The following is a 23,112-nucleotide window of genomic DNA, read 5'->3' as shown; positions in this document are numbered from 1 at the left end:
TTCTAATTACTCAGTACGCATTATTTTTCAATGTTTTTTTCTTAAAAAAACTTGTTACTGGAAAGAATTCAGAATAACTGCCTTGTTTTTAATATCCAAGCAGAGTCCATAGATTTCAGTATTTTAAATTCGCTATCATAACTTTTGTTTTCCCGAAATCACCGTGAAATGATTCTGCAAAATATTATGCAAAATTTAAATATGGCGGCGGAGCTACGCGCTGGAAAACGAAAGGTGAAACGTGTTTTTAACAACTGAGTGCGTTCATCTTTTATATGGCTAACCACACAAATATTATGCATATACCTTGTCTAATTTTCCAGGAGGAGCCATGGCTCAGATAGGGAGTCCAAGAGTATTAAATGCTTATTTTAAGGGCAGACCTAATTAGGCCAAAGGAAGTCGTACCTCAGTTTACCGTCGGCCGCCCGCATGTATATTTACCACCGCATGAAAAATTTCATTATTTAAAAAAATTCCATTATTGTCTTTACTTTCCCTTTAGAGAATGAAAATATGAAGTAATGACTCAAAGAATATCTTAATAAACCCCTCTGACATGCTTCGCACATCACTTACTACTACACCATCATCACTGAGGATTTCCAACAACAACTCGAATCACCGCGCATGTCGTCATGCTTTAAAATAAATAAATAAAAAATAATTAAATATTCAATATACATGAATGATGAACATATTCATCACAGTTCCACAAAGAAAGAAATGAAATATTCTCAATGCATCCTATTTCGAAAAAGCTATTGCGTAATTTCGATTGTGGTCGCAATCGATCGAAAGTGTTCTTTTTTTGAATGTTTTCAATGTAATGTAATGTGTTAATTTAAATTCTGAAGGGCCTTTGTTCCAATGCGTGCATACAAAGTCGTGCGATCAAGCCTTGCCTCATTTAGATATATGTCCCAGTCTCCAGAGGTTGTCTTTCGGCGCTGTAGTTCCGGTTCGGGCTCCGAGGGTTTCTGGTTCAAGTTAGCTAGACGGAGGGGCAAAATAATGAATAATGAAAATTTCCGCATGATACACCTGAGATACAGACGACGGTAAACTGAGGTACAAATTCCTTTGGCTTTAGGGTCCCTGCTGCTTCCTATACCATACAATCCGTCATGCAACATCCAACAGCCCACACAGTTTGCCATCTCCCTAATTTCCCTCACATGGCTTGGGTTAGCCTAGGGCCATGGTAACATTCACTCGCTCATATTGAACCACTTCCAAGGAGAATCAAGAATGCTGATAAGCCGCAAACGCCTGCATATATACGAGCAAGTTTGGGCGACTTTTCGAATAAAATTGGCGGTTGTTCCCCGAAACACACTTTGCTGAGCTCGCTCGGAACATTCCCGAAATGCAGTTCCTTGTAACAAACCATACGGACAATAGTTGGGAAGATAAAGGAGTTAATAAAGTTTATATATGTATAAGTTATTTATAAAGTAAACTTTATCAAAAACCAACAAAAACAGTTCTTTTAAGAACTTCACTACCACATAGAAGTTTATTTTAATTTTTAAGTGTTTTTGAATTATATTAGTGTCTGTTTTTTTGTTTGTTTTTCGGGCATTGTGTGGGCCAATGTGCGTTTTTTCAGGCACTTGAATTTTTTTCAAAACGCCGAACTCGCTCGAAAACGCCTGCACTTTTTGCGGCGTATGCAGCTTATCGTCACCCTTGTGGAGAATCGTGCACACCGATCCACTGCATAAAGTGATATAACCACTAAGGCTGCCATCAAAAGCATGTTATGTTTGCGTCCTCCGACTGACTCACTTTTCGTTATAAAAACTCAGTAAGTCAAAAAAAAATGAAAATTCTTTTCTTTCAATCCAAACGCAATATAAGGTCACGAAATTTGGGTTACCACAACTTTTAAGTAGCGTGAACGATTTCATATTTTTCACAAATATATTTTAGGATTTACTTACAGTCATTGTTTACAGAAAGAAGAGAAAATTCGCCTCACAAGAATTCACTGTCTAATTAGGAAAGTAAGTCGGTCGTATAAAAAATTTTCCCAAAAAACTACAAAAATACTATATTTCGCAGCCATATTTTGTTATTCGTTGTAAATGTACGCCAGCTTTATTTTTAGCCTCCCTTTCAAGCTCAATTTTTGTCAGTCAACGTTGTTCCCATGGTTTTCGCTTGTATTGCCGTATAAATGCGAAGCAGGAAAATATAGCACTGAGTAGTGAAGCGCAGTCCCCTATCGAAGTAACATACGGACGTAACAACCATAATTCGGAGGACCGCTGAAAAGGTAAATGGTGGATTTTGTTGCATGTCGAAGATTGTTCATTGATTGTTTGGTTTATTTTTTACAAAGTTACTGACTCCCCGAATTGACTTTCACCTTTCAAGGTGAGTCAATCAAAATTTAAAAACGAAAAACCTGCGATGAAATGGTTTCTTAGATCGCATTTTAAAAGTTTAAAAACGAAAAACGGCGATAGAAATGTTTTTTTAAATCACATTTTAAAATTTAAGAACAAAGAGCAGCGATAAAAATGATTTTTTAGAAAGTTTAAGAACGAAAAACGACAATGGAAAGCTTCGTTAGATAGTGTTTTAAGTATTTAAAATTTTATCGACTCTAACCAATGTGACACGGCGAGCCATTGTTTGACAGTTTTATTAAATAAAAGATTTGCGCGAAAACTAAATAAACAGTGAGAAGCATTGTTTGTTCGAAGCATTGTTTAAATCTTTTAAGAGATAGAAATAATTATGTTATAAAATTCAAATAATGTTAAAACATTGATTTGTACTAACTCTTGTTCCAAGATTTATTTTTTAGAAATAACACTTGTTTTTTAACTTTGTATCTTTTTATTCTCACCAGAACAAAATGTTTCCACAACAAGCGTTTTCACCTTTTATGTGCGTTGAAAGTTATATTTTTAGACTCTTTCTACGGTATTAAAATCTAAACAAAATGTTCTCACAATGAGTGTTTTGTTCTTTCCAGAACATCAAAAGTTAGATTTTTAGATTTTTTTTTTCTTCGGTGTTAAAATTTAGTTTGTTTTTGAAATCTTATCCCGAATGTAGGGTTTTTCCGTTTGCGTTATTAAGCGTTGCTTTTTATAAAAAGAACTTTTAAAAGTTTTGCATGTTAAGAAATATGTTTCGACGATAAAGAAATATTACTAAAAGTTTTTAAAATAGCATTAGTTTTTTTAAATATTTAGATCATTGGATTTGTTGTTTTTTAAAGGAGCTTGTGTTTTTTGAATATATCGAGATTAAAATCGCGTTACTATAATTAGTTTTGTTGTTAAAAAAAATAAAAATTCAATGGCCTTCGCGTTACATTTTTTCTTGCGCAGAGTATTTTTATAAACAATGTGTCTTGCTATGCTTTTGTTTTTAACAGGAAGCAATTATTTTCACGCAATTTGAAAGGAACTCGCTATCCTATTGTTTTTTTAATGAAAGCAATTATTTTTGCAAGTTGAGCGTATGTGTACGCTTACATCTGGACTGGACTGTATAACATAAGAAATGTTCACACTTTAATAATCTATACAAATTTATTATTATGTATGCCTTTTTAATTAATTAATTTATTATTTTCGGTTTTATACTATTATGTTATGTAATTCTGTTGTCTGTTTAACAATAGGTAGACCCAATGTTCTGCCAAAACACTTTACCTTTTATTTTAATAAAATATTCAGGAGTTATTAATTATTCATAACATTTATATAGATAAATCAGTTGTAAAACAGCTATTGTATATAACACAAAGTATGTTAAATTTTCAGAACCACTTGTTGTTTTGAGTAAAAAAAGTTTTTAGAGCTGAATACGAGCTTCGCAACCATGTTTTTCAACGAACAAAAGTTTTATGGAGGGGAGTGTTCGACAAAATAAACTAGAAGGGTCAATTTTGTATATTTTTTTTCTCCTTTTTGTTTTTTGTTTATGGAAATATTTTATCAAAACTCTACTGGAAGCTTTCAGAATATCTATATTTGTTAGGGTTAATATAGACAATGGAGGAGATTAAACATATGTGAATGTGTCTCAGGGTGTTATCATATCCTTATATAAAAATAATTATAAATTTTGTGTATATATTAAAATAAACAAAAATTCAAATTAAGTTTTTTGCAAACACGTTTTGTGGCTTATCTTCACCTCCATTGTGTCATTCTCTGAGGGAGAGTAAAGTTGCACCGAAAATTGCATAATTAGTGTATAAACCGCCAACTTTGTGAAAAAAACACATGTCGTCAACATCTTGGTTATTTCAAACTTTTATTATCGTAGCGCTATCTGTCGCAGACTATTTAGGTGATATGACAAGAAAAGAAAAAATTATTAGTGGACAAATATATAAGTAGGATCTGACATGTACTATCATCCGATAAAGCCATGATGGATCTTTCAACTCTGTGAAATGTGAAAAACATGTTTTCTTGCTGATGACTAGCAAAAGTATTTTAAAAATTAAAATCTTCATTGAAAACATTCTCGAATCATTGGGTCCTCAGAAAAGGTATAACATGACCATAATTATAATCAATTAACTAAGATGGCAATATATATCAAAATTGACCACTGTCGCGCTTGACTTGAAAATCACAAAAAGGTGTAGCTGGCTGAACTTATCACCAAATTTTTGTCATGTGCGATTTCTGACACCCCTGAAATGATTAAGTGGTGGTATAAAACCCCCTGAATTAAATTAATTCATTCAAAGTTGTGGCTGGTAAGTTTTTATAGGCTTGTAAAGCAGTTTCACGGAGTTATCGGAATCAGAGTTGGTGGATCATGCACTATATGCGATGTCACAAAATGTTATGCATATAGAATTTATGTCTACAATACTAGGAACTATAGACTTTTATGCATTTCTCTGACGGGCTGACGTTAAACTGCTGAGGTTTAGCAAAAATTTCTGCATGTTTTTCAATTGGGTGTACCTTATCTCTGTGGGGGATTTGAGGTGTCATATGTGGGGGAAGGATATTGTGTGGGTAAAGGGGTGACCTAAGAAACAAGGGCTTCATCAGACACACAGGCTGTGTTTCTTATTTATATATATAGCTTCTGCTTTCTGCACGAGTAGTGAAATTAATCCATGTTAAGAACTTGACCTGGCATTAGCGTTCGGTTATCATGAAGGGTCTGTTTAACAAACAGGTTAAATTCTTTCTCAATTTATTTGTTGGCCATGCTTAACAGATTTGGTAAGCAAAGAATAAAAAACTAGGTGCCATGATTAGAAAGGTTGATAAGGAAAAGGAAAATATGTGTTTTCTCACTGCTAAAGAAAACTAAGTCGCATAAATGTATGGGTCATTAGAGTTCAAAATATATATTTACCCAAATTTTTATGTAGTTTTTCTCAATAATTTCACTTCTTCTGTAGTTATACCTTGCATACTGGTTAAATAAATTATAAAACAATGAAGCGAAAACCTGGTAACAAGTTATCTTCAAATATAAAGAAGAAAAGAGTAAATGTAAGTTGTTAAAAATACGATACTGTTGTTTAGAAATTAGCCCTCTGTTTTCTTCAATGCTGTTATTTTGGTAAAGATAATTTTTATGATTTGCGTTTGTTATAATGTGCAATGTCAGTTTTTTCATACTTTACATAATACTAACGTCTATTAATTAAATTTTTAGAAGGCATCTGAAAGCAAGCTGGAGAGCAAAACTGAAGAAAGTGATGTGCCCATAACAACAGATACCTCAGATTCTTTTCGGCAGCTGCTTTCCTCGCTAAAATCAAGCAGAAAGATACTTAAAAGTCTTATTACTAACAATGATGAAAAGGTATGTGAGAAGTTTTGTTTGTTGTTGTTTTTATATGTTTTTTGCAATGTTGTTGTGACTGGATGCATTTGCAACACTTGCCTAATTATGAAAATGGATGATTAAATGTTTCAAAATTGGTCACACATCAGTCTTATATGCCATCAACTTGAGTAGAAGGAAAGTTCCTAACATGCTTTTTCTTTCAGCATTCATTTTTACTTTATTTTAGAATTAAATTAAATTTTTGAAAATTTTCAAGTTTATTAGTGTATAATATATAAATAAAATTGGCTTGAATAAGCTTAAAAAGGTGATAACTACTGCAACAAGATAACCACTTAAAGCATACATCAAGTTGAAAAAGAACTACCTGCGAATCGCTGACCTGACAGTAAGGGGGTTCGATTTAAGATCCCCAGAAATGGAAGCCATAGACAAACACACTACACGATGTGCAGTAATATGTTAGTGAAGCACACAGATAGTTTTTCCAAAATCTTATTTAAGAGTGAACAAACTGATGATAAATATTTACCTTTATAAAAGCATACAAGTGTGCCACACAGACTTGTAGTAAACCAATCTTTATGTGTGCTACAGTAACGTTTTTGTTCATGTCATAATAAATACATAAATAAATAAAGACTGATTATCATCTGAAATTACTTTACAATGCAGAACGAAGTTGAAAAAGATTCAGAGGTCAGCAGTAGTGAAGAGAGTGAAGACGAGAACGATGTCCTTAAAAGTGATGATAATGAAAGTGAAGAAGAAAGCGAGGATGAAGATGGTGAAGAAGAAAATGATTTTAAAGGTTTCTTACTTGTTTATTTATTTATTTTTTTTACTTGGAAAACTTCCATTTTCAGCTTGTTTATTTTATTATATGTAATGATAATTTTATAGATTCATTTAAATGTCATTTTGAATTTAATGTTCCTGAGGAGTGTATGACAGAAATGCAAAAGATGAAAAATATATATAGCAATAAAACAACAAGGGTAAGTTGCTATTGGGAAAAGGCTCTTGTTCATCTAAGGAATTTAGGCTCTCTTATTTGTATTGTGGAAGCTCACACATTTCTTTTTGACACCTGTTCCATGATAATTTAAACAAGACGTATGATATACGCAAACAACCTCGCCAAAAAAGTGTATAAAAAGCTGAAGTTAGACACGACATATTTTGCTATTCGGATAGGCAATAATATTGATAGAAAATTTCTCGAAATTTCAATTTTCGTTAGGTCAGTCTGTAAACACGTCCTCGCGGGCGAGATAGTAAAAAGAAAAAAAAAAAGTAAAAATAGTTACCAAGATGAGATTCGAACACACGACTACTCCCGTGTCGGTGCTCAGAGAGGCAAAAATTTCCATTCTTGTAGGACACATTTGCGTTTTAATACAAGCTCACGAGCTTGTAATTAAATGTGATAAATATATAAACAATACTTCAGTTCATTCATAAATAGTCGGTCAGGCACACAGTGGCTATTTTAAGATAGGTAGCCAAAACATTTCGCTACAATGTTTCCTGCCACGTTTCATGCTTTTGACATGTAATACACAAAATCATTAAAATTTGTTTACTATTTTCTGCACATGCACATATCTAAGATTTTTTTTTTACTTTCTTTATTAAAATTTTTAGCCATATTTGGCCAGTTAGCCATAACCCTAAAATTTTGTTTCAATAATTTTGTTCTGTGATAAGTAGGTAGACTACAGTTTTCTTAACATCTGGTTTCCATTGTAGTTAATTATTTTTTTTAATAAACAGAAACTCAACGATATTTTAAACTATGGTAGTTATTTTTCTGTTTTTTTTTTTAACTATTAGGTAACATACATAATTGGACAACTTCCAAAAACAGTATATTTATTTTTTAGAGTTTGAATAATTGGCGTACACAAGAATTATTCTATATACCAGATGAAATTAGCAGCAAAATTAAGGATCATCTCATATTGTTAAATGAACATGGAAAAAAATTGCTACAAGAAGCTTGCGTAAGTCCTTATTTCATGTTTTACCAAATATGTTGTTGTTAACAACATTGTGTACACCAGGGTTACTTCTCCTCTCAGTCATCATTTCTTATACTTACACTCATACTTAAAGGCTAAGGGTGAGTGGATTTAGTATGCCACTGTGGTCTTTTTCTGTTTCATTATTGCCCTTAAAGAGTTACTTTCCATATAATATTTAGTCAAATTTAAGGTGGTTTCCAATTGAAAATATCAGGTAAATCGATCGACAATAATTGCAAAGTAGGATTACTTCTTATTTTTTGTTGACCAGTGTTAATCAAAACATTATTATTTGTTGTGGAGGTCTGCCTTTGTGGTCATGCCATGGGTGGTTTTAGAAAGTTCAGCTCTTTATGGTCATTTTTGACCATATTTTTTTTAAAGCATACTTTCACTGTGTGTCGATTATCTATTTCCCCTACAGTCTAGAGAGAATGTTATAAAGAATTGGGAGGTTGTCAATAAGACTAAGAAAAAAGGTTAGTTACTTTTACAGTGTATTGTACCATTTTGTTCTTTTTGGGCCAGATTTTCTTAAAAATTTGATCATTATCAGCTTAAAACAGAAGCTCTATTGCTTAAAATACCATTATTAATTAAATCAATTTTTTGTTGTTGATATTGAGAGTTTTTCACAACAATTTGCAATATATAGGTTTTTTATGATTTTAAGATGATGCTTAACAAAACATGATCATGATAAAGAAGTATGCAGATTCTTAGGCAATGTTATTGCCTAAGAATGTTATTCTTGAACCATTGGGTCACTGTCATCCATTTTTGTTTCCTCTGATAAATTTTTCCTTAAAGTTTGTATTGCACGACTTGGTTGAAATGTTAACAGGAGTGCTCTATATACATCACTAGTACTTTTAAATATAAGGATGATAATGTAAGAGTGTAATTATCATAAGGTACGCACTTTTTTTTTTTACTTCTAGAAATCTTAACCCCTCTGCAAGAAGAGCTTTTTCAAATAATGGGTTGTTATAAAGATTTATTCTTTTTTGACCGCAACCTTTCGAATGGAGAAGAAGTACGAAGACTATATTGTATGCATGCTGTTAACCATGTTCTTAAGTAGGGATGTTTTGTTTTTACTGGTTACCTACTTGCTAGGGACATATGCGAAATGGTCCATAAGAAATTAAGTGTGATATGTTTTTGTCTGGGTGAATCCAAAAAAGTAAAAAAAATCACGAGATAACAAACAACTTGAAGTAGTTTGTCAACATATGATTTTAACACTCAATTAGCATTTAAATGCACTTGTGACTTCTTTTATTGTTATTCCTTTTTTGTTTATTTGTTTTAGGACACGATCTCGAATTCTGAAAAATAATGCAAAAATTACTCAAGCAGAAAAGGATAACAAGGAAATAGAGTAAGTTTACCTCGTTGTCAATACCTTTTTTAAGATACATTGAAAATTTAGATAAACAAAATCTTTTCACTGGGACTTATTCTTTCATTCCTTCAAGATTTATCCAGGAAGTAGTGTTTATTTTTAATTAAAAAATTATCTTTTAGAATGACCAAAACAATACGGTAGCAGTCAGGCCTATTTTCACGTAATTTAATTTTTTATAGTGATTGTCGAGACCAGGGGTTAACAAGACCTAAAATTTTGATATTGGTGCCTTTTAAAGATTCCTGCTTGCAAATTGTTAACTGCATAATTAAGCTGGTGTTTAATGCTGGAACAAAGGTTTATTTATTATTATTCAAAAGTTTACATAGATGAATGTGGGGTATGAGATATTTTCATGTTTCTATCTCAGGAGGGAATTTGTCAGTTCAATAGAAGTTTGCTGTTCTTTATACTTTTATTATTGTAAGATCTTCACAGAACATAATTTGCATTTTTGGAAACACTTAATCTATATAATAATACGCCAGTTCTGTGTGTCTGTAACAGGCAAAGTGAATATGTTCAATTTTCTTTGATGTTACCGAAATTTTCTTTGAAGTAATCGAAAATTGCATGTCTAATATGTCAAATTTTGTGACGTTACGGCGCGACGTCAATAACACTAATTTAACGTCAATATCCTATATTAAATTAATGAAACCCTTTCAGTGCACTTAAAACTTTGAGGCCAAATAACTTGGAAACGAGGTGGTGATGTCAATTATTTTTCACCGCGTGGTTAACTAGGGACCACCTGGGACTAATTTGAGTAAGTTTCCCAAACCTGGGTCCCCGAATCCGTTTCAGAATGGACGGTTTGATGACATCATCACAAAACCTTCAAACCCATATCTATGCAACCGTTTGTCAAAAGTTCATGTTCCTATACATTTTCTTGATCAGCATTTCAAGATCTATACAAGGAATGCAACGGGTGTACAAATTTGTGAAGAAACTTTTTTTGGAACTTTTGGTAGGGACTTTGCTGACGTCAGCAAAATTTTTAAGCCCTTATATCTTCTTAGGCGTTTGTCAAAAACATACGATACTATACATTATTTTGATCAGCGTTTCAACCTCTACACATTACAGACAACAAATGACTAAATTTCACCAATTGTCTTTTTGTATATGCACTGCTGACGTCAGCAAAAAATCTAAAGCAACCTATTTTTCCATTGTTCTTCTGCCTTAGTGGATTTTTCCACAGGCTTTATCGGCTAGTATTTTAATGAATATTGCAACAGCAAGTGAATGTGTAAAAAATAAGAATTAAATAACTACCAGGGATCTATCTGTATCTAGCTCCTTCAAATCTTATAAGAATTTTGACATTGGCAATTACCTAAAATTTTTAATCTGTTTAACAGGGACAAGTGATGCAAAAGAAAAGATTTCTTAAGGAATTTTCACCTGACCCTGAGGAAGCAGAGTCACAAGCAAACAGACCGGGTATTGCACAAAATATTTCGTTTTTATCTTTAAACATTATTCTTTATTTAACTCTGTGTTTTTCTAACTTTTCTTTTATCGATTATACTAGATGATTTTAAAAAGATGTTCAAGGGAAACATTGATGATTGTTTTCGACTTGGTATATCAATGTCAAAGAATACTGTAAAGCTATTTTCGCCGTTTTACATGTCAGACATTATTGTTGCCTCACCTCTTGGCTTACGCACAATAATCGGTTCAGAGGGGTAAGTGGTTGGTTATTTGTTTCAATACCATGTGTTAATTTGGAGTGTACTATGTTTATCTAGTTGTTGTTGGCAAATGCAGAAAGTTCAAACATTTTGTGTTTAATAATATTAAAAAACATGTGTAACTTTGGTTTACCATCTTTCATTTTCTAGCTATCCAAGCCTTTTTCTAGTCAATCATAATATGAATTTTCTCAAACAAAAAATTTCTTAGGGGTAACCTTAAATTACAAAATTCTGTAAGTTAAGGCCACAAGATCAAAGAACAAAAGAATAGAATTAATTCTCTTCTCTCCTAACTTCTCTGTTTTCCTAATGCTGGTGGTTAATAGGACTCTTGGATAATTTTATTGAAGAAAACAAAAAAGGTTCTATTAAAAGGGCATTTGTTTCCTTGTTTCTTTAGAGAAAAACAAGATTTTGACTTTCTGTCGTCTATTGAAATGTTGATAGCGGATCAGGCGGATGTATTTTTGATGCAGAATTGGGAGCATGTCTTGGTAATTTTTTTAACCTAATTCTGATATGGTAGCTTTATGTATCTGATGGAATCAATAACTAGTGCTTCAACATAATATTTTGAAGCACTAGTTATTGATAATTTATTGATTAATTTAATTTGATAAGTTAATTTTATAGCTATATTTTTGCCAGGATTGAATATTGATTTGAGGAAAGAAATGATTAGTTTAATTTCTTAAATAGAATCGCGCTTTGCAGGGAGTTTATATAGTAAAATCGCACTCAAAGGTATCCAATTTGTGACAAGCATGTAAAATATATCTGTAGGTTTAGCACCTTTTCTAACTGTCTTTTCTTAAAATAATAAGGAGGCTAGTCATTAGCCTGTGAAAAATTCACGGAAATCCACGGCTGTACATATTTTTCACATCAATATTTTGTGCAACCTTGGAAATTACTCGGTGGAGGGATCCAGGATATAGATATGGGGCAGCTATTTTGCTTAGAGACAACAGCTTTTAAAGTAGAGCTGCTTTTGCTTGTTGATTGATATTACGACGAGAAAATATCAAGAGTTTGCAAACTGATATTATTTATTTATTTATTTATCCATCGATTAAACGCTTCCCTTCATAAATGCTATTGTAAATACATCAAATAACAGCACCTGCAAAATAAGTTCTAACAAATGCCTACTTCGTCATTTTTAGCATATCTTTGACTATTTGCATCTGACACCAAAAAAATCACACGATACAGATTTTTCAAGAGTTCGTATGTGGAACGTGAATGGATGGTATATTGTTTGTTTTTTTTCTTTTAAAATTTTTAAGGTTTATTTGTGCACTAGTTGTGGTTAACAAATTCAAACCAAAAGTCTTGACAGAAAATCTTTGAAAATTACTTGAATCCTGTAGCACAAAATATGTACGTTGTTTGATTTATTTAAAAATATATTCGTTTTTAGTGAAATTAAATCTTGTAAAAATTTTGATTGAATATACGATACGATTTTTCAAATATTTGTTACTCTGTAGTCAACAATACTTGATTTTGGTTCTGTCCTGTTAAATTAAATGTAATTTTTTTCCTGTTTATTTTAGGTCCAAGTATTATCGTCAAACATTATGGTTCAGTTCCATACAAACTCCAGAGATGAGTAGCATATGCAATAAATTTTCACATAGTATCCTTTTGCATGTTATTTAATTATATATGTTAGACTATTGACGTGTCCAATATGAAAATAATCGCTTTGTTAAATCCTTTAGATATAGCTTTCTGTCTATGTGTAAGATGTCTTTTTAGTATTTGTAGGAATTAGTATTCTGAATAATTATACAGAATAGTCATTTTAGTGTTGATAACACCGTTAGTATACATTAGGTGTACATGGGTGATGCTTGCCCACTTTTCCTAACAAGCAAAGAAATAATGCGCACGTTGTGAACCGAACCACGCGAACTCCATAACCTCCATAACCACTAGATCAGGTCAATCAACACTTATGACTTAAAGGGAAAATCAGAAAGTACTTTAAAAAATTTATCTTTAAAACGCTTTTCGCTATTAAGTTCATTTTTTTTTTCTCATCTTCCTTAACTACTTGCACGATTATAACGGTAAAGTGAAACTTCTCCCGAAGGATGTGCATGGATCAGTTGAACAAATTGCTTACCAGACCCCACAGGTAGCATTTCTTGTCTTCGTTTAAAAATAATTTTGCTGATTAGTGTTAGGCTAGGCTGTAACTAAAGACTATGGAGAGAAGGATTTAATAGTTTACTTTCTTTTTCTTTCTTTCCCTTGTCTCTTTAAAATTCTTACATTTCGTACGTGTTAAGCATTTTGTTGGAACTGTGTATTAATGTCCTTCAGTGATTTTGATATGTCTCTTTGTATTAAAATTTTGGTGTATAACTTTTAGATATTTCAACTTATTGGTAGTTGTGTTTATGCTGAAGTTGCTGATAAAAGATTTGAATACTTTATCAACAAGGTATCATACGACTGACTTCCTGTCTCTTTCATTTTTTTTTCTTTGAAATTTGATAAACATTTATTTAAGCAAATAAAAATTACGTCAATATATTACAGCTAAGCATGTACGCATAATTTAGTTTTGAGGTGGTGGAAAAGGTGCGAGAATAAATTGTTAAAACATACTCAAATACCAAGAGATATTTGATGATTCTTTTAGGCTGTTTATTTTCTTACTTTTTAATTGCTTGTGATATTTTTGTTTCCACCCCTTCCTCTAAGAAAAAGGGTTGGAACTTATTTTGGCAATAATTTACCAAATATATCATTTACTTATTGAAAAATCATTTTATTAAGAAAAAAATATTATATAAATATCCTCAAAAATTTAATAAAATGTCCTCAGAGGAGGAAAAAAATCTCGAAATCAAGAGAAAGAAATTGGTGGGTGGTGCAGTAATGGGCAGAGTTGGCAATAATGGCAGATTGAGGTTGAGAAGAAGAAGAATTATTATAACCCAATGCTTTTAACCTATCCCCAGCACCTAACCCCTATTAACAATTTACCGTATCATTTCTAAAAAATGTTTTTATTGAGGAAGTACCCTTTTCTAGAAGTACCCTTATTATTCTAATAATTAACTCTGAGTCACTACACAATTGTACAATAATTTTTACTTTCACTGTTTGTTCTATTTTAGGTCTTACCAAGTTTCAAGGGTCAGCTCTCCAACAACACAGCAATATTTATTCCATCCTATTTCGATTTCGTGCGAGTACGGAACCACTTTAAAAAAGAAGGATTGAGTTTCGTGCAAATATCTGAGTAAGTACTTAGTGCACCATGAGAAGCGATTAACAATTAATAATGAATGCGAATTCATCTAAATACTTTTTCTTTTACCTGGAGGTTAGAAAACATGTTATAAATTAGTAATAACTGGTACATATTGCTGTATGAAATAAAAAACACAGCTCATGTTTTATGTGTCTTCCTAATGGATTCTTTTGCAAAATTTATGCTATTTTCTTTTGATCCGCCTTTTGAAAGCAGCCGTCTTGTATGGTTTCTAGAAAACTTTAACTCATCACAGTTAATTTCATTTTTTAGTGAAAATGGCTGAATAAAGCGCTTTAAAACGTTTTTGCAAATCTTCGCAAGAACCATTTCCCGCGACTTAGCACGCGAATTTCACGAAAAAAGAATTTAAAAACTTTTTTTTAATTCATACTCTTTATACGAGCTGTTTATGTAAGAGACATACGTAAAAACTGCTGTGGTTGAAATTAACGTATCTATTATACATGGCGATATGTAAATCTATGTTAGACTACTTTACTTTGCGCCTGTGAGCCAAGATGGTAGCTTCGGGTAGCGGTGGGTGAATTGACCTGAATTTCCACGGGCTTAAGTGTAAATCGAAGGAAAAAGGGAAAGAAAAGGAAGAGAAGATCCAAATTTAGCGAGTTTCTTTGAAAGGAAACTATTGCGCATATGTACAAAGGTATTAAGCATGCGCAAAGTTTTTGCGCATGTACATAAATCTACAGCGCCTGTGTGCAATCTCCCATATAAGGAAGTTTGTGTAAACTCGACGCAATTTCATTGCATTTTAAAAATACCTAATTGAGATACTCATAGCACGTAAATCATGCGCACTTTTTTAATTAGTATTTTTTAAATAATATTGCTTTATTTAAACTTCTGAACAAAAACACCATTGAAAACTCTCGATGAATGTGTTGCTTCAGCATGTCATATACGTGTTTTGTGTTATTTCTTCGAAAATAAAATTTTGTCCAATTCGACCTGTTTACTACTCCTTGTTAAACACACCTACCCAAAACACAGGTAAACTAGTAACTGGATCTAAACTAAAAAAGCCCAATGAGAAGAGATATCACTTGGTGATGCAGCTTTCCTTCTTAATGGCGATGGTGTAGGTTCAATGGCATTAATGTATTATCTTTCGTTTCTGCTTACTACTTGATGTAAGAAACATAACAGTATTAAAATGTTTTTTTTCTTGTAGGTATTCGAAGCGTTCGAACATTTCTCGCGCGAGGAATTTATTCCACGAAAAGAAAAAACATTTTCTCTTGTTTACTGAAAGATTTTACTTTTTCTACAGGTATGTTGTTTTGTTTTTTCATGAACAACCCAACTTCTTTTTTGAGGCCATGCACCCCAAAAACCTCTCAGTTCTCTTCAATTTTGGAAAGTCTTCTCGGAACTCCTTCAAACTTCTCAATTTTTGTTTTCAAACTGTTGATTGTTTTTGTTTTTAACTTATTTTAAATAATATAAAATGTCTTCAAACCTTATTTTTATTATTATTAAAAATACCTTCACCTTCTCAAAAAAGATTTCAAAATGGTCATCAAAAGTCTTTTTCTCAAATTTGACTACATAAAAAAGCGTGGCGACCTTCAAAGAGAATAAAAAAGCAGATGTAAACTTTGTAAGGTTGAGTAGAAAGTTTGAAAACCACACTGTTACTTTAAAGAATGAAACTTCTGAGGTTTTTGCAAACAATTAAAAAATTTATTACGGAAAAAAGTAAGGTCCGCAAAAAATTATTCCGGAAACATGTTTGAATCAGCAATGGCCTCTAAGGATGTCGCTGTTATAAGTCAAAATTTTTAAAACCCAGTCATAACTAGATGAAAAAATATTTTCTAACTTTCTAACTGTTTCTAACCGCGAAAGTTTTGCCCGCGAAACACAAAAATGTTACGGAAATCTGAACCGCACAAATATATTCTTTCCTGCAAGTATTTATTTCACCAACAAACCTTTCTTTAAACCAAAAGTGTAAGCTGAAATCTAAGAAAAAAAATATATCATGAAATTGAGACATTGCTACTCTGTATGTAGATAACTTACGTCTCTCTCTTTTCTTTTTCAGATATCGCATTCGAGGAATTAAGCACATTATTTTCTATGAACTTCCACACTATCCCACATTTTATTCTGAAATTATAAACTTTATGGAGTCTTCCGCGCAACAATCTGCTTCCGCAGCTTCATGCACCATTTTGTATAGTCGTTTTGATGGATATAAACTAGAGGCCATTGTTGGAAGCACTAGATGCAAGCAAATGATGTCGTCAAAGAAAGATGTGCACATGGTTGTGACGGGAAGCTGAGAAAAAAGCTATTACTTGAAACTTTTTTGTCTTTTAGAGATGGTAATGTGATTGAATACATAAAGTTCGAGTATAATTTACTTTGCTTTTATTTTTGCAAATTTTTACCACCCACTGTTTGCCAAAGTAGACTTTACTACACGTTTTTTTTTAATAAGAAGCCTGTTTTTAGGAACCTAGGTGCAGCATCAAAATAATTAAGAAAAGTTCAGTACTTAAACCTTTTTAGCTTTAAAAGATTGAGAAAAAAATATATGTTATTCCAAACTTTTTAAGACCCTGAGAGCATTCTCTACGGTTTTTGACAGTACGAAGTCTGGAAGGAATGTTTTACTCAAAAAAAGAGAGGCATTGACCATTGGCTTTTCGTAAAGTTGTCTTTAGGAAACGTTACAAATGTTAGCACTACATGTTCTTGGTTCTTGTGACTAGCGGATTTTTATTTTCAACAATTACATCAAAATTTTAAACATATATGTTTTTTACAAGCATAACGCTTATAAGATTATGCAGGCTCGTATAGAAGAATTTTTTTTGAGCATATACTACAAGCATAGTTTAGCCTTGGTAAATCCTTCTGATGCGTATTTTTGTGCGTCATGGATATTTTAATTCGACAAAGAACTGTTCATTTCTTTATTTTGGTGAAGTGAATCAAAGCTCTTTGTGCCAACGTTTTCTTTTTATTATAAAAACCATGCTGATATTTTTATGAAGAAAATAAATTTATGGTGCACGTGTCTTGTAACATTAATGTTTTTATTTGCTCCCCCGGTAAGCATAATATAATCACACTTCGAGCCTGATTGTGTTTCTTCCATAAGTATATTCCAACCTGATTCCGAATTCTCACTTCCTTGTAAAAAAACATCTATTTTTAGTTTCACATGGTTTTAAAGTTTTAATTAATTCGGTCCTTATTTTTACCTCATTTATTTATCGACGTGAGTAACCATGGCAATGAAGATCAGGTTCTGGTAACAAAACCTTTCCAGACAGTGGTCAGTTTTCCAGAAAATGTTAGAACAGAAAAAACTTCACGAGCATAAGTCAGTAACTCATTGTTCTGTTATTTTTATTTTTACCTAGCTTATATAACATTTTTTTTCTAGCCTCCAGGATGTAATACTTTAATAGTTTTTTCTTGAAATTGTTACATACATAAGACGTCACCATCTAAAAATATCCAGAGGGAATTTTTCTAGAACTCATCTGATAAAATCAACTGACTTGACATTAAAATTATTTTATCTCCTTTTTTAGTTAACTAAAAATGAATTTGTACTGTGACGGTATGGATGGCGTGGTCACACTCCAGTCCTATTTTTCTGCTTACGAAAGTAGCATATTACTCTTCTCTCATGTGGGCGACCCACGCAACACGTTTCTGGTGTTGTTTCCGCTGACATATTGCTTGGATACATGCCTTGGTCTGAAAGTTTTGTGGACATCAGCAATTGTGGAATGGCTGAATGCGTTGTTAAAATGGTATGTGTCTATTTAACATTATATCCCCAATACTCCCACACGAGATAAAGTCCAGGTTGACAAAAAAAAATCCTTTAATAGCTGTTGATATTTCGACATGTTTACAGGGCGTTTAAGCTAATGGATTTTTATTGAAAGTACACATTCCTGGTGATATAAAACCAACTTACTAATCTAAAAATTATCTCCTTTCGTAATAAAAAGAAATTCAGTTATAATTTTTCTTCGGCAAGTTGATTTAGGAAGACAGTAATCTTATTAACACCCTGCCTCAATGTGAAAAACATGGGAAATTCAGCCATACCTCTATTTATTGGTCCCCCCTCCTTTTTTCCCCTAATTGTACAGATTGGAAAAGGATTTTCAGTACAATTAGTAAATGGGCAATGAAAGAAAATAAAGTATATTTTTTCAAACCATCACAATAAACAAAATCTAAATAGTTGAATAACACTCTCCACAAATATCGATTGGGAAAATTTGAAACCCTCTTTTCCTTCCAGGTTGTCAAGTGTAACAGGACGTGACTGCTTTTTTTCTAATGTTCTTTATGAATTCTTGTTCTGCAGGCTTGTAAGAGACGATCGACCGTACTGGTGGAGCTCTGAGTCATGCCCTTATCCTTATAAACAAATTATAAAGCAGTTTCCTATCACTTGTGAGTCAGGACCAGGTAACGACGCCTTTTTTGTTTCTTTTTTGTGATCGAAAGTGTTTAATTACATAGTGTGATTAAGGCTTCATATAAACCTCAGGCTACGTTGATTATTCAACAAAATTATGCTGAATTTGAATTGGTTCATACCCAAACTCAAATATGACGGATAAACGACTTTCTTGGCTTGGAAAATCATTTCCTTTCCCCCTATACGATTTCATTGATACAATTTGACGAGAATGAGCAGGCTATGGTACAAAAAATTTAAAATTTATAAACAATGACGAAGAATTAACTTGCAAATTCTATAAACTGTATAACCAAAAAAAAAAAAATGGTTAAAGTCTAAAACAGAATTTACAAAATAACTTATTTACTGTATTTTTTCTGGGTAACTTTATATTTTTTCAACCAAAGCACTTGTGGCTGAAGTTCTAATGGTCTGTTTTAGTATTTTACAAATTCCATTTAGTCCCGTATGCGGGAAAAATCTGGTTGCTAGGAAACGAACCTAAAACGACCTTAAATTAGCTAAAAATAGCTTTTTTCGCATCCTTAACTACATTCGACACAGCTTAGCTATCTCCGGATTCGTTCACTTGAATTTTTTGATTTTTTTTCGTTTTTTTCAAAAAAAACAAAAAACATAATGGCGGCATTAACCGTAAATATGTTTTTCATGTTTGTCTACAAATTCATTGCTTATGCTCATATTAGATATTCGCGTATGTAATTAAGATGTAAACTTGTTTCTTATGTTGTGAGTATTTTAATTGAACAGTATTTTAAATTACACTGTGTGGACTTGACCTTTGTGTTTTTACACCTTTAGTTTCGTTGCTGTTCTCTTAAAGCTAGAACATGACAATTTTATCTGTCGATATAGCTCTAAAGGCAGCGTTTAAGTTTTTTTATTTCTTTAATAAGCATAACGTTGAACCTAATTTTGTTTTTCGCGTAATCATATCCCAGCCTCATTTCGAATTTTTACTTATAAAAAATGTGTACAGTAGTTGTACATAAGTGATAATCGCTGTCTTGCTTGCCTACAAATGACAAGGGAAGAATAAGGCGCAGGGAAGTTCTGCAGCATGATTATTTCCAGCAACCAGGAAAGGTGCTATCAGTCGTGAAAAATGAGTTTGCGCAGGTGTTCTGGTAGACTTACAAATAATTGATTTTTTTCGCAACCTAAAAGCCGCATCCTGGGATTTAAATCTTAGATAAGATTATAAATTCAGGGGCTCTTTCCATTCAGGGTCCATCCAGAAATGTTTTTTTCTTTATAGTGTTGTTGTCTGTTGCGTTTTGCATCACAAAGAAGTACATTCTTACTTGTTGTCTTCACTTTCGTTGCTACAACTAATTAAAAACATTTCTGCAACATAAAGAAGCTTGCGGTTATCTAATCACCGTCTATTAAACATCCCTAACAGACGGTTTTGTCAAGAATGTCTTTACTGCTTTTTAAATGAATATTCACTTGTCTACTTATATGATCTAATTAAATTCCATGGTTTGTAACCACGAAGCCAGGAATTGTTTGCATTTATATTTTTTTTAAATATCCCTGCATTATGTTACTGTTGTTGTTGTCGCTTGATTTTGTTCTGTAAAACCAAATGTGTGGAAAATTATAAAAAATTGAAAGTTCTTATAGCCATTGCTCCGTATAAGGAACCTTGCACGAACGAGGTCAGCGAAAATTTAGGAAGGAAATGATAGACAGTAATCCGTGCAAAGAAAGATTTTTTACTATACTGCAATTTCGAGGCCCCTTTTTTAAAATTTTTCGTTTTTTTATTTTTGTCAGGTTTTCCATCGGGACACGTGATGGCGAACAGTTCTCTTGGATTTTTGCTCATTCTTCACATTGCGTCGCATATTCGTTCTAAGAAAACAAAGGTGGCGTTTCTTATGGTGACTGTTCCATGTCTGGTAAGCCTTGTGACATTGGTGTGCATCTCAAGAGTTTATATAGCTACTCATTTTCCACATCAGGTCATAGTTGGGGCGATCGTTGGTTGTTGCTGTGCCTTATTACTTAACAGCGTCCTAACAGCTCATTCTGTAGACCTTATGTTCAGTGTTAAAGCAGCATTTTGTGGCTGTTCCTGTCTCTTGATTGGCGTAATGTTATATTACTTGCTGCAGTTTCTTGACTTAAATCCGCTAGCAACTGTGAACCTTGCTTTAGAACATTGCAAATCACGTGACTGGGTACATTTAGACACAACGCTGTTCTTTGCCATTATAAGAGATGCTGGATGTCTGACAGGACTCGGGCTAACTAGTTGGTTACTGAATGTTTTGCTTGGTCCTCAGGCTAAAGATGTAATATTAGAAGGAAAACTTCCGGGATGCTTCAGTGTCGTTGGTATGTTTGTAATATGCCCTTTAGTTTATTTCATCGAATCTTTTGATATTCCTCAAAAAAGCATTTTAACGTTCTACGTGATAGCATTTATAAAGTTCTGCCTACTTCCTTGTTACGTCATCGCAAGTAAATGTTTATTTGAGATGTTGTGTGATTATATTATTCCAAAGAAATGCAAAAAGAAGTGAATATTTGTTTTGTTTTGGGTAGTTGTTTGGTATTCCCCATCATCCCCATTAGAACCCTATTGGAGGGGGAAGTTTATGCGGTGACGAAAATTGTGGTAGCATATACCAAGTATTTCTAAAGATGACTCAAATGTTTCATTAGTATGTGAAAGGTTAGCATGCATACTATTTCGCCTGTTTGAAATATTGTAAGTAACAGCGGGCGATCTAAGGCTCCATTCACATTCTCTCAAAATTTATTACTCGTTTTCTTTCCTAGATAAATTTACGATTTTAAGGGATTTGGGATACATTTTTATTTTTAATATCTTTGATAATGTAATCGCTAAAACGCTAAGGCCGTTAAAATGCTGCCAAGTTTCATCACTCCAAATTTTATCACTTCAGATTTGTCCAGTCAGAATTTATAAAGAAGGGCATCTCAGTGTGTCCATTTAAAGCAAAGTCTGGAAGCTCTAAAATAAGTTGATCTATTGGTTCAGTAAGATAGATTCTTAGAAGGCGAAATATTTTTTCTTTTTGATAAAATTTGTTATCATATGGTTGAGTTTTTCTTGCACTTTGATTGGCTGGTCTACACGAAATATATGTTATTTTATTTATTTCTAAAGGAACGACCGCAATGCGTACTTATTTTTTTATTATACAGTCCGATTGGCAGAGAAATAGCGTGGAATAGGTTAAGTTATTCCATATACATTGTCTACTTTATTCGCTATTGAATGCAAAACTTCATAAACCATGACTGAGATTGGACAGTAATCTACTGAGTATACTCTAAATATAGTGATATATGATAAGTTATCGCACTTGCAATATTGTCATATTTTCGTTATTTATCTCAGCACTCTGCGAACTACTGTTTACATCTAAAAGCAATAAACTATTTCCTAAATTGTAATTATTTAAAAATAATGTAATATTAGCAATATTAACGTCCTATTTGATATCGCAAATAAGCTTATCAATGATTCACTAATATAATTATATAATAATAATGAGTAAAAAACATGAAAATATCATCATGATTCATTTTACAGGAAAACACAAATCTCATCAAAACATTAAAGTTGTTGACAGGTTTTGAAATGGTTTTATTAGTCAGCGAAAATTTTTAACTCGACATTGATATAATTAGCACTAGAATCTAAAAATTGATTAATGTTGTCTACCCGTCATTATAAAGCATATTTTTCTTTGTTTTTCGCTACGAAGAGTTACACGGGGGGGGTTTCCAATAGCATTTTAGGGGGAAGTCAAATAAAAATAATAATAAATATCAAACTGTTTTCGTATTATCTCGACCTCCTGTGAAGGATAAAGATATTTTTCCATCAAAGTTTAAACTTGTTCTGAAACAAACGTAGTATAATATGAAGGGCCATATTTCCTGTGATAAGCGCAAATTCAATACTCGTATTGAATTTGCAATATATATTTGAAGTATATAAAGTATTTTAACGTAATTCTTTTAGGACAAAAACGTAACCCATCCCAAGGAGACTACTTTGGAGACTGAAAATTAAGTGTTTATATCGAAAATGATAAATGAGACACTTTAATTTACAAACGCCAAAGAAAAAATTGCAAACGATTGATAATAACACATGAGGAAATATATCCGATAAAAAACCACTTGTTTTTATTAAACAATTACTACGTCATTGAATCATTTCGGTACCTAACATAATCATTTGGTCACCGACGATCTCATCCTGTCCAATAAAAATATAATTTCGTCGCGCGGTAACGGTTTGAAAGTGTAACATGTTTTTATGGCGATTTGAGGTTGTGTTTTTGTTTTGTTTATAGCATAGTATAATGTAATTGTTGCTTGACGCAAGCTCGTAAAGTGTTCTAATGGAATTTTAA

General features: G+C 32.4%; 2 protein-coding genes across 4 annotated transcripts; both read left to right on the top strand.

Moving 5' to 3' along the window:
- The first annotated feature begins 170 nt into the window (after window positions 1-170).
- On the top strand, window positions 171-17,335 carry LOC130656473 (U3 small nucleolar RNA-associated protein 25 homolog). 3 transcript variants are annotated; one of them, XM_057459335.1, is made up of 22 exons: window positions 171-234; window positions 1,936-2,009; window positions 2,114-2,281; window positions 5,402-5,495; window positions 5,662-5,811; window positions 6,472-6,607; window positions 6,700-6,794; window positions 7,683-7,802; window positions 8,248-8,302; window positions 8,765-8,903; window positions 9,139-9,207; window positions 9,414-9,531; window positions 10,605-10,686; window positions 10,778-10,934; window positions 11,344-11,437; window positions 12,110-12,195; window positions 12,503-12,585; window positions 13,013-13,089; window positions 13,327-13,398; window positions 14,081-14,205; window positions 15,413-15,511; window positions 16,289-17,335. In XM_057459335.1, the coding sequence occupies exons 4-22, from the start codon at window positions 5,439-5,441 to the stop codon at window positions 16,527-16,529; spliced, it is 2,055 nt and encodes a 684-aa protein (XP_057315318.1). In that variant the 5' UTR covers window positions 171-234; window positions 1,936-2,009; window positions 2,114-2,281; window positions 5,402-5,438; the 3' UTR covers window positions 16,530-17,335. The 3 variants fall into 3 exon arrangements, with proteins under 3 accessions (XP_057315318.1, XP_057315319.1, XP_057315317.1); XM_057459336.1 differs by having other exon boundaries at window positions 191-258; XM_057459334.1 differs by having other exon boundaries at window positions 203-2,009.
- Window positions 17,336-17,769: 434 nt separating this feature from the next.
- LOC130656475 (glucose-6-phosphatase 2-like) lies at window positions 17,770-21,241 on the top strand. The gene is made up of 3 exons (XM_057459337.1): window positions 17,770-18,017; window positions 18,587-18,690; window positions 20,489-21,241. Exons 1-3 carry the CDS (start codon window positions 17,803-17,805, stop codon window positions 21,238-21,240), a joined length of 1,071 nt encoding a protein of 356 aa, XP_057315320.1. The 5' UTR covers window positions 17,770-17,802; the 3' UTR covers window position 21,241.
- The last annotated feature ends 1,871 nt before the right edge of the window (window positions 21,242-23,112 follow it).

The sequence above is a fragment of the Hydractinia symbiolongicarpus genome, chromosome 9 (assembly GCF_029227915.1).
Source record: "Hydractinia symbiolongicarpus strain clone_291-10 chromosome 9, HSymV2.1, whole genome shotgun sequence".
NCBI classification, from domain to species: Eukaryota; Metazoa; Cnidaria; class Hydrozoa; order Anthoathecata; family Hydractiniidae; genus Hydractinia; species Hydractinia symbiolongicarpus.
This window is presented reverse-complemented; position numbering and strand designations above follow the sequence as displayed.